At 32.7% G+C, this 12762-nt stretch overlaps 1 protein-coding gene across 1 annotated transcript in view; it reads left to right on the top strand.

Annotated features, from left to right (window-relative positions):
- LOC132722479 (uncharacterized) overlaps nt 1-12762 on the top strand; it is a 61435-nt gene that overhangs the window by 30870 nt on the left and 17803 nt on the right. The window contains exons 27-35 of the mRNA XM_060706984.1: nt 263-361; nt 1884-2012; nt 3157-3347; nt 4652-4935; nt 5935-6077; nt 6623-6790; nt 9255-9482; nt 10795-10981; nt 11380-11561. Of these exons, the coding sequence (XP_060562967.1) occupies nt 263-361; nt 1884-2012; nt 3157-3347; nt 4652-4935; nt 5935-6077; nt 6623-6790; nt 9255-9482; nt 10795-10981; nt 11380-11561 (1611 nt within the window). The remainder of the gene's footprint in view (nt 1-262; nt 362-1883; nt 2013-3156; nt 3348-4651; nt 4936-5934; nt 6078-6622; nt 6791-9254; nt 9483-10794; nt 10982-11379; nt 11562-12762) is intronic.

Raw genomic sequence — 12762 nt, 5'->3', positions numbered from 1 at the left:
GCAGACAGTGACTAAATCTACCAATGCAACCAGAGTGCGGACCAAAATCAATGGGCATGTCTATGCCGTCTTATCATGTTCTGTATTGTTTGCTTTTCAGTCAGATTTACCTAAAAATGAGAAATTGATTTGCCTAGTCTGGACAATGTCATGAAAACAAAGTTATAGCCAGTGATTGTGAATAGCTGAGCAGTGAGTGTTTTAATTAATTGAAAATACATGTTACAGTATTATGATTTAAGAAAAGTCAATTTACTTCCAGGAAGATATAAACATATCAAGTAGAAAAAGGCGGTCAAGTATTTATGATAGAATAAAGGCTGCTGAGGAAACTGCTGTAGATGAAATTGTGCAAATAAAGGTGAATTTTTTTAGCCTTTCTTGAGGGGTTATTGTTTAACAAGAGATATGTTTTTTTGATAGTATTTACAAAAAATATTTAAAATTGCAAACCTTGGTGGCAAGCCTTGGTGGTTATTCAACACAACCAATTAATATTGTTGCAGGCTCTGTTTGATTGATATGATTTCTAAATGGGGAGGAAAGAGCATGCTTACAATCCACATGGTATTATTGCTATACAAATCATGTCTTATTTAAAGGTTGCATTCTGCTCTGTCTAAAGCAGTGTTCAATACATGCAATATTTGAGTATGAAAAAGTGTAATTTACAATTGAAGGTTTTCTGCAGAGGTATTGTTATTGCCGTGACCAGAGACCTTTAATTTGCCACCATCATGCGGTTCAATGAAATATTCCAGTACTTTTATACAAATATGACATCCTTCCCATAATGCTTGTTAGAAACATATAAAGTTTATGAACTGCGTAATATGTACGTATGTGTGTATACATGTATATATATCACATCACAAGGAAAATTGGCACGCTGCAGCCGGGATTCAAACCACAGGTCTCCGGATTGCCTGTCCAGTATACTTACTACTACACCACAGTGGTCGTTGTGTTTTCTTTGTGCTAACTGACCTTATATATTTAAGTTATTTTTAGCTTGACTATTCAATAAGAATAAGTAGAGCTATTGTAGTCACCCGAGAGTCGGCGTCGGCGTAGGCGTAACCACTTATGTTAAAGTTTTTGTAATACCTCAGATATTTTCAAAGTCCATTGACATATGGCTTTGAAACTTTGCACACTTGTTCACCATCATGACCCCAACCTGTAGACAGGGGGAGGTAACTGTATCAAGCATTTTGACAGTATTATGTCCCTTTTTTGACTTAGAATTTATGTTAAAATTTTTGTAATACCTCAAATATTTTCAAAGTCCATTGACATATGGCTTTGAAACTTTGCACACTTGTTCACCATCATGACCCCAAACTGTAGACAGGTAGAGGTAACTGTATCAAGCATTTTGACAGAATTATGCCCCTTTTTCGACTTAGAATTTACGTTAAAGTTTTTGTAATACCTCAAATATTTTCAAAGTCCATTGACATATGGCTTTGAAACCTAGCACATTTGTTCACCATCATGACCCCAACCTGTAGACAGGGGGAGGTAACTCTATCATGCATTTTGACAGAATTATGCCCCTTTCTCGACTTAGAATTTTTGTTAAAGTTTTTGTAATACCTCAAGAAAAAGTCCATTGACATATGGCTTTGAAACAAGATGAAATTTTATACTCTTTGAGAGCATAATAGGACTCTCTCCAAGGCCTATAACTGTAACATGGATTTAAAGAAAAAAATTTCCCTTTTGTTAACTTAGGAAATTTTACATTATCAAGGCTTTCTTACTATCAAGCACTAAGAATAGTCGAGCGTTGCTGTCCTACCGACAGCTCTTGTTAACTTTATTGTGACATCATCACTTTTATTACCATAGTAGCTTATGATATATTTTTATTTATACAGAACAAAATATTTGGCCCTCGTATGGTAATGGATGAACCTAAACCTCAGGAAAATGTGATGCAACATCTGATTCCACTGCAAGATAAATATTTCCCAAAATACAGTATATGGGACCTCGAGGACTGGAATGTAAGATTATATACATGTATATTTGAGCCGCGTCATGACAAAACCAATATAGTGGGTTTGCGACCAGCATGGATCCAGACCAGCCTGCGCATGCAGTCTGAACAGGATCCATGCTGTTCGCTATCAGTTTCTCTACTTGTTATAGGGTTTGTAAGCGAACAGCATGGATCCTGATCAGACTGCGCAGATGGGCAGGCTGGTCTGGATCCATGCTGGTCGCAAACCCATTATGTTGGTTTTGTCATTACATGGCTCAAATATATATTTCTATCTTGTTATTTTCCCATGATGCATTGAATTTTTTTTTTAATTGAGATATAAGTCATTTTATACTGACTATAGTAAAATACAATTCTGGTGATGTCTTTTACGTTGAAAGGTATACAGAAATATAGAATGCAAAACAGATTTTAGTGATGTCATTGTGACATCATATCTGTGAGAAATTTTGGTATGCTTTGTTATAAAAGCTTTTGGACATTAACTGTAAAGTAAAGTCATATTTGTTTTGGTTTGTAATTGTTAAAAGTGAGAAATGCAACACAGAAATCTCTTATAATTTCATTTACAATTTATAACCAAATATAATTGATTTATTGAAAGAAAAAGACAGATGTACAAATACAAATGCTCATTTACTGTGTAATGTATACTTTATACTACATTAAAGTGTATCGCTGCAAAAATTAGTGTTTGAAATAAAAAAAAATACTTCAAAAATGGTTGTTTGAAATAAATACAGTAGTAAATTGTATTAACGAATGGTGCATTGCTAAATGGATAAACCCTACTTAAAATAGCAGAGTTATATTTTGTTCTAGAACATTTTATTCTGATTTGCATTATATAACAGAGACATAATGTGTGAAACAATTAAATGATTATGAAACCAATTTAATTTTACTGTAACAGTTGATATTTCATAAGATAAAGCTTTATACCAATTAAGAAAGGTTGTGCTTTGTATAAAATTATATGAATTTATGGATATTATTAATAGCAATGTTTTGTTTCCAAGTTTGTATATTGTTAAGTTGACACAGTCATATTAAAGAATTGATTTATGTAGACTGCATTTTGGACTGTAGGCCTTAGAACACTAATAAAGGTATTTAAATCTAGATTTTGTAATGATCGCTTATAGGCTAAAATGTTCATATCCACACAACTGAAACCTGTATTTGGTGAAGGAGTTACACCAGGTACAGCCCCAGCTGAAGGACTCGAAGCTACAGGTACATTCACCGCCCAATACCCCTGGAACGGAGGATATGTCAACCACGAGGAACTTTTTACTATTGTAACAAATACCCGTAATACATTTACAGATTTCAGGTAATGTATTTGTACACTACATTTTCGTATTCTCATAATAATTTATATCAAAGCTTTGGCTGAGAAATACATGAGTTAGTGATGTCTTATCACATGCCTCTATATATGAGCTGGAATGGTCTGTTTGATGTTGGTTTATCATATTCTTAGCATTTTGGGTATGAAACTATTTACTTTAACCATTAACCTGCTAAATTGTGTGCCCTTTTTTGAAAATGGAACAGTCCATTTGAAGTTTATGGGATTTAATTGTCAAAATACAAAAAAAAAAAGAAAAAAAATATTTATATATATATAGCTACCAGCAGTATATGAGAGACTGCTCAGACTACATGGATCTGCAGGCAGGCTAGACTCTATGCTGGGGGCGAAAGATAATTATTTTCCTTTCTATTAGGTTGATAGAAAACAATTCTAAATACAGAGTGAGGCAAGTTCATTTCACAAATTTAGCAGGATAAATTTTAATTCACTCTCTTTACATTGTTTTGTTATATAAATTGGTAGATAAAATGATTCATTTCAGTTAAAAGAAAAACAACAGTTATATAGAATTAAAAAAAACTGAATAAACTTCATGAAATTAACATAATAAAGGAAAACAAAAGAACAGACTTTAAGACGATTTATTGGATTTGTACATAATTTTTCCATACTGGGTCACTTTCTGGACAAAAATCAAATACTTTTTGTCATAGTTTGGTTCCTTCTTCAACTCTTTTCCGATACATGACCTATTAAAATACATGCACTTGTACTGCAATAAATGTAGCCTGAAAAGAGGTTAAAAATGAGCAATTAATGTCATAATAAACATTTTAAAGTAAATCAATTGGCATGGCATGTTGCTGTCGATTAAAACAGCACTTTGGCTACAGAACTTAGGACCTGTTTTTTGTTTTGTTTTTTTTTATTGGTTTTAAGGCATACTAACACAATTTAGATCAATTTGGGACAAAAAATGAAAGGTGATTTAGTCTGACATCAGGTGTTACAAGCTAATAACAACATCGGGGGTCAAAACCACACTACCTGCTGGAGCTAAGAGATACATAGACACCAGTAATTTGAACCCATTTTGAGTGGCATCTTACAATCACACAGATAAACAGCGGCTGTAATTCTGTTGTTTTAACTCTTATAGGCATTATAATTCCCCAGTCACAAGGGGGAACTTTAGAGTTGTCAGATCACTTATTTAGTGAAAAAAAATCAAACTGAAAATAGATAAATAAATTGAATTTGTTATAATATGACATTGAATTCACCAAATATACATGCATTACTTATACTTTTGAAAACAGGATACAACTGAAAGGTGATATGAACACCAGTTACACAGCTCTTGATGGAACACCTGTTCTAAATGATGGCATACCATTGGTTATAAAAAGATTTGGTGAAATTCATGCGTACAGAAAACAAGGGAAAATCTTTGATTTTGTCTTCAATTATAATGGACCTAATTTTCAAAAGGAGTATTCCATACTGTTTGATTGGGATGCCTCAACACACCATGATCCCTTATACCATGTACGTTCAGTGCAAAGTGGTGATATTATGCCATTCTGGAATCATCATTTTGATGGTAAGTATTTAATATTACACTTTCCCAAGCAAATAGTGTGAGTTAAATGTGTTCATTTATTGTCCTGACTATATGCATATATATTTTATAATAAGGTATGGTTTTCAGACTTTGAGATTTATATATGGTGCAGTATGAACAGTTTGAAGTTATATAACCTTTGCTGAATTGCTAGACTAGGGTTATACGAATATATATATATATAGAACAACCAATTAGAAAATTTAAAACTAACATCTTTATAATTTTTAGCTTGACTTTGCAAAGAATAGGGAGTGTATTGTATTCACAGCATCGCTTGATCTATTGCGGAATGACAAAATTTTATTTTTCGAGTTGTCAATACAAACACAAGTACATAAAAACATTCACATACATCAGCTTTATACTTCATGACCAATTTCCAATTTCTGGCTTTGTTGCAAAACATTTTTATTTACATTTTCATCAAATGGAAAGACCATGTTTTCTTATCTCTGTATATAAATAATGGACTTTGCAATTGTTGAGCCAGGCTAAAATTAAGTCATGCGTAAACATATTGTCTTCACCTAAAGGGGATTTGTTTCGAATTTGGACAAAATGCATCGGTGTAAGAGCTGTTGCATTTGGCCATTTGTTGGCTTTAAGAAAGTAGGAAATAAGTTCGTTTTTGAGAAATTTATTTTTTGAAATTTTGTATTTTACTTTTGAGATGATTTGGATAGTGCTGTGTGGACATAATTCTGGTTTCGATAACTTAAATAGCTGCCTTTTATATACTAAGCGAGATGACACGTGTGCTGTTTTATTTTGGTTGGATTTGGTAACGGGTTTGATGCCTTTAGTGTTCTATATACTATGTTTATGCTCAAATTTGATGTTTAATTGTTGGTCATTTGCTTAAAGTTTATATATCATTTAATCGGGATATGATTAATTAATATTCATTAGGATAAACCATTATGAGCAACACATTTTAGCTGTGTTTTATCTAAGATGTAACTTTAACATTTGCAGAAAAGTTATTCTATGAGAGAGGACATATCATTCACAACATGGACTTCACTCATGAGATGTTGAAAGCCAGTATGGATTCAGAGTTTTGCTTTGGGCCTCAAGCTGAGGAATTCTTTCATCAAAATGGCTCTGTTTCACTAAAGGTTCAATAATATTCTATTATTCATTTAGAATTAAGTGTTTTATTGTTCTTTTAGGTCTTCATTAAGAATAAAAAAAAAAAATTTTTTTTATCTTTCTTTATTTTTTCCTTTCATTTAGAATTCAATAAAGAAATAATATTGGTCTCTATGGTGTTTTTTAGCTATAATTGAAACACTGGTTTGGAGTTTTTATGTGTATGAATTTACAACATAGGCCATATACATAGGCCTGTTTGGTACATTTTTTCACATCAAAAAGACAAAATCATTGTTAAATAGACAACAAACTGCTTAGACTGATATTATTTTGATTCTGACAATACATGATAAGGAAGATCACAGATATTTTTTTAAGCATGGAGATTATTTCTGCTGCTGATTTTCATATAAGGCTGTACTTTTATTTGCATTCTACTGTTGCCAAGATAAAAAGAAAATATTAAACAATAGAAATAATTAGAATTTCTATATTTTATCTGTCTATTTATTGTTCATTTAGATTTCAATATTATATCTTTCTTCTTATGTTTTCTTTTTATATCCAGGTTCTAGAACAGATGTGGTCGTTTGATTTTGAGAACAAAGCAAATACAAAAAGAGCACTTAGTACAATATCACCTGGATCTACCCCTGGAACATCATATAGTTATATTTTTAGATTGCTCGGCCAAAAGGAACTACTTATCACTGGGAATAAGATACAGAAGGAGAAGGTTTGCTTTGCTGAAAGCAGCACACCTCTAGATTCATCCTTATATTCATGAAAATTTTAAAAATGTATCTTAAAGTAAAATTTTGTGATGTGAACAAAGAAAGTAATTGACACATTGCATATCAGCACTTTTTATCCAAGTAAATTACCAAAAAGAGATCAAAATATGCAAAAATAGCTCCTACTGCGTTAGTAACGCTGTTGAAATATGGTGATAAATACTGCAAAAATCAGTCATTATTTGCACACAAAATATAAATTATCACTTGAATCTTTTATCTGTTTACTTTTCATAAATTTTGACTCATCTGGAAGCATGCAGCTATAACATTATTTTTGTAAGAAGCTTGTTTACCACTGGTTTTCAATGGTGAAAATCCAGGTAACAGTAGTATACCAGCTATTGACCTGCTTCACAGTTTTTAAAAGTAAATTTTTATTGATATATCCCAAATTTTACAAGAAAATATTTCTGAATTTTGATTTTAGAAGATTTGGAATTCAGAGGTATGAATAACATACAAAACAAAAGGAGAAATTTGGGACCCTGTAAATTGGCGGATTTCAGAAGTTTCCTGATTTGATAAGTTCTAGAATTCAGAAGTTACACTGTACTAGAATGTTGGTTTAAAGGATGATAAAATATACAGCCTGACATAGACATTAATCCAGTATCTTTGGAATACAGTTAATGTATTCCAAATGGCCTTCAAATTTCTGATAGGTATAGAGAACAATGTGAATTTACTGTAAACTGGCAGGTTTTTAGTCCCCTACCGGTTTACCGGAGGGGACTTTAGGTTTACCCTCCGTCCGTCTGTCCGTCCGTCAGTCCGTCTGTCCGTCCGTCAGTCCGTCCGTCCACAAAACTGGATCCCGCGATAACGCAAAAAGTACTGAAAATATTTTAATGAAACTTGATATATGGATAGATGGCAGTATGGAGATTATGCACGTCTTTTTCTTTTCTTCCTATGTTGAAAATTCTGGTTGCTATGGCAACAAATAGACTGAAAATATGGCAAATTTTACACATAACCTGGATCCCGTGATAACGCAAAAAGTACTGAAAATATTTTTATGAAACTTGACATATGGATAGATGGCAGTATGGAGATTATGCACGTCTTTTTCTTTCCTTCCTATGTTGAAAATTCTGGTTGCTATGGCAACAAATAGACTGAAAATATGGCAAATTTTACACATAACCTGGATCCAGTGATAACACAAAAAGTACTGAAAATATGTCTATGAAACTTGACATATGGGTAGATGACAGTATAGAAATTATGCACATTCTTTTCTTATCTTCCTATGTTGAAAATTCTGGTTGCTATGGCAACAAATAGACTGAATTTCAAGATTTCTGATTCTAGTTTTTAAGTTTTTTCACTATAAGTTCTTTATTTCTAAAGGTATTTTCTTCAAACTTTAAATATAAATTGCTTGTCATCAACCACATCATATGTGACAAGGTTTACAACTCTAGCACAAAATTTATCAGAATTACCTCCCTTGAACTTAAAATTTTCATGAAAAAACATTGTTTTTTTTAATAACTTCTTTTTCTGAATGTATCTACTTCAAACTTCATATAAATGTTTCTTATTATCACTCAACATTTGTGAGTGTTCAATACTCTAGCAAGACTATTTCCAGAATTATGCCCCTTTTGAACTTAGACTTTTTTTTGAGAAATTGGTAATTTTTACTCCAACTTCTTCAATCATGATAGGATTTTAAAAATGTTATATTTTGATAACAGGGATGTTTAAAAGATAACTTTAGAGTGTCCTTCAGTCCGTCTGTCTGTACATAAAAACTGTTTCCTGTGATCACTTTTAAAGAACTTTTTCAACAAATTTACTTAAAATAGGAACCTAGGTGAATGGCCAATGGCCCTTCAGAATGTTGCTTGGGCTCTTACCGGTAGGGGACTTATGGATTGCTTGCAATACTATGATAATTGCTTGTTCTGTTAGGCAACAATTGCCACTCAAACCTAGAATTCTCAGAAAACTGCTATGCCTGCTCAACAAATTAAACTCCCTGTTAACTAGCATATTGATTAGGGGTGCATTTCATAGAAAGTCCTAGGTGTATCCTAAGTCCTAGGACATAAAACCAATTTAACTTGAGACTGTTTCAATAAAGTCAAATACTGTAGACTACAAATAAATTAATTCTTTTGAGAAAAGTTAAGAAATACAATGACAGACCCTTTTAAAAGTTTGCAATATGTAAATGCCCATCAGCATTGTTATTAAGAAATTAAAAGTCATAACATAAGAGTCATAGGTTAGGACATTTTTTTTGAAATGCAAAATTGTCTAAGTTTGGTCTTAAGACTGATTTCAGACTTAAGACTTTCTATAAAATGCAGCCCAGTTCTGAATCATGACAGTTGGTACTTTATATAGTTTTATTATTATGTTTTAAATATTTTCCTGTTTGTTTAAATGCAGGATCGTGAAGATACGCCAGTAATGTTATGGACCACAAATATTAATTTGCAAGGAAGCACACTGATCAATGTTTCACAGACCTGGTCCCCTCACTACCAGGAGCAAATGGAGAAATCTTTAAGACAGGGTATGGTAAAAAAGGCTATGATGTTGCAAGGAGTCGGGGACCATATAAGGGCCAACATGGACAAACCGGTCTCTGAACAATCATTGTTTTTTGTACATTTTGTAAGGATTGTTTTATTTCTTATTATATTTGATAATATATCTATAATGTACAATGATTAAAATGTACAATGATTATAGCCTATGTATGTATAATCTTTTGTGAGTTGATTCCTTGTATACAGAAATATAGGGAAATATAGTAAAGCAAGTTTTTAGCTCACCTGTCACAAAGTGATCGCTTTTCGTCCGGCGTCCGGCCGTAAACTTTTACTTTAAGCGACATCTCCTCATTAACCGCTGAGCCAATTTCATACAAACTTCACAGGAATGTTTCTTTGGTAGTGAACTTTTAAAATTGTTCAAAGAATTTCATTCCAAGCAAAACTCTGGTTGCCATGGCAACAGAAAGAAAAAACTTAAAATATCTTCTTTTAGAAAACTGTAAGAGCTAGAGCTTAAATATTTGGCATGAAACACCATCTAGTCAGCGTCTACCAAGTTTGTTCAAATAAATGCCCTGGGGTCAAAATTGGCCCCGCCCCAGGGGGTCATTGATTTTCCTTATTTGTATATAGTAAAAACTTAAAAATCTTCTTTTAAAAAACCAAAATAGCTAGAGCTTAGATATTAAGCATGAAACATCTTCTAGTGGGTGTCTACCAAGTTTGTTCAAATAAAAGCCCTGGGGTAAAAATTGGCCCCGCCCCAGGGGGTCATTGATTTTCCTTATTTGTATATAGTAAAAACTTAAAAAATCTTCTTTTAAAAAACCAAAATAGCTAGAGCTTAGATATTAAGCATGAAACATCTTCTAGTGGGTGTCTACCAAGTTTGTTCAAATAAAAGCCCTGGGGTAAAAATTGGCCCCACCCCAGGGGGTCATTGTTTTTCCCTATATTTATATAGTAAAACTTTAAAAAAATCTTCTTATGAAAACCCCAAAGAGCTAGAGCTTAGATATTTATCATGAAACATCTTCTAATGGGATGTCTACCAAGTTTGTTCAAATAAAAGCCCCTGGTTTAAAATTGGCCTTGGCCCAGGGGCCTATATACAGGTGAGCGATTTCAGGGCCATCATGGCCCTCTTGTTTGTTAAAATGATATCATTTTGCTTCAAGTCCAGCTTTTTCAATGTTTTTTTTTTTTTTTTTTTAAATAACAAATGTTATGAATGATGCAAGTGCTTTGATTGAAAAGTTGTATACAAATATTAGAAAAAAGAGCTAAATTAACTAAATTATTTTTATTATTATTTTTTTTTTTTTTTGTTACCGTGAACATAGCAGGTGGGCTGCTAGAAGACTAAGAAATCATACTGGGTATAAAATGATATTTGTGATTGAAATTAACTAACTAAATTTGTATTTCAGACCCCAGGTGATATAATAAAACAAGCTGTGATGCCAAATTTTATCAGGGGAATGAAATTTTGGGGCCGGTTTCTAGGTAATATGGTTCCGGTACAGTACCGACCAGACAGTCCTGATGTTCCTGGACCAGTTATAGCCCCTAGGTTCTCTATACTTATGGAAGCAATGAAACAATCTGAACGAAGAGGTAAATATTTACTATTTGTAACATACAATTCAGATTGGTAGATTTATGGTGATGTTATTTTATGATTGATTAGGCCTCAAACTACTAAAAATATCATGTATGGGTTTTATACCACAAGATTTGATGATGATAATAATTGTCCTGGTTATGTTCTAAAGATTTATTTTTTTTACTGCTAAAAAAATGCTCATAAAACGTTACTAATATTTATTTAGTACAACTTTTTTTATTTTTGTTACAAAGGTTTAGTGTAAAACTTAAAAGAATAAAAAAAATGAATGTCCATTAGCTAACTATATAATGACATTTGTTTTTCATCCTTTTTTATTTAGGAAGGACATTTTGTATAATAATTTAGAGAAACATATGTGATTTGTTCACTGGTCTTTAAATTTCAGGACCTAATCCAATGATTAGAAAGCTGCAATTCCTAGATTATGTTTTACTGAAAGCTTTTAGCAAACTCTTATTAAGTGTCAGTGAAAGTGAATTTCATAAACAGAAAGTTGATGAGATTCTTTCGAAAGCGGAGTATAGCTATGTGATTTCTACAACACCAATGACTTTTAACAGGATATTTGTGAGTATTTCAAGATTTTGTTTGTAAGGTTAAGCTATTATCCCTCTTGTTCGTCAGATTTTCATAAATATGTAAATGCAATGGACTTGCCCTTTGTGAAACTTGGTACAGTCCATAAGAAGTTAATTGGATTTCTGTGTTGGTTTAAACATATTTATTTAAGCGAGATTGCCAATCAAGTTCTTGCAACGTATGTTTATCACTTTCGAGATTTTGCTGTTGAAATTTAATAAAAAAAAAATGAGTTGCCCAGTGACAGCAATTACTTTTGAGTCTTTAGGAGGTTTATATGAGCCGCGTCACAACAAAACTAACATAATGGGTTTGCAACCAGCATGGATCCAGACCAGCCTGCGCATGCGCGCAGCTGATCAGGATCCATGCTGTTTGCTATCAATTTCCCTACTTGTTATAGGGTTTGTAAGCGAACAGCATGGATCCTGATCAGACTGCGTAGATGTGCAGGCTGGTCTGGATCCATGCTGGTCGCAAACCCATTATGTTGGTTTTGTCATGGCGCGACTTATATGATTATTGGTCCTATATACTCATTGTGTGTTTGTAATTGAATTATGCATATTAGGAACCATGACAATCAAAAAGAATTTCTTATAAAATTATCCTTGTCAAAAATTGATTGTTGGTCAGATTTTCATGAATTTGAAAATGTTGTTTTTTTTTTTACAATGGTGATCATTTGATGAACCTCTATCAAGATTATTTATTAATTTCTCTTTTAAAAGGAAGACCTCTAAGGTGCTGGTCTATTTTCTGTATGTGCATATAAGGGATATTTTGAGAATCTAATTATAAAAAGTTTTGATTTTGATATTATTGGCAGAAATTATCTTTTGATAACCATCTACAATGTACCATAAGATTGTTCAAATAATTTATACAATGTAATTGTGAAAAAAAGTCCATTTGAGATTGTCCTCTATCTTGAACCTTCTCCACAAGTTTAGAAGGAAAACTAAATTTATAATAATATTAAAAAATATGGCCACTAAGGGGTATGGTCTTTTTTGTGTCGCCTCTACGGAGTAGTGGCGACATATAGGGATCACTTCTCCGTCGTCTGTCTGTCCGTCTGTCTGTCCGGCCGTCTGTCCGTCCGTCCGTCACAAAACTTGTCCGGACTACTCCTCATAAACTACTGGTGCAATTTCATCCAAACTTTACAGGAATGATCAGTACCAAG

This window comes from Ruditapes philippinarum, unplaced genomic scaffold, assembly GCF_026571515.1.
Source record: "Ruditapes philippinarum isolate M1 unplaced genomic scaffold, ASM2657151v2 ctg1660_1_1_1_1, whole genome shotgun sequence".
In the NCBI taxonomy this organism is placed as follows: domain Eukaryota; kingdom Metazoa; phylum Mollusca; class Bivalvia; order Venerida; family Veneridae; genus Ruditapes; species Ruditapes philippinarum.
This window is presented reverse-complemented; position numbering and strand designations above follow the sequence as displayed.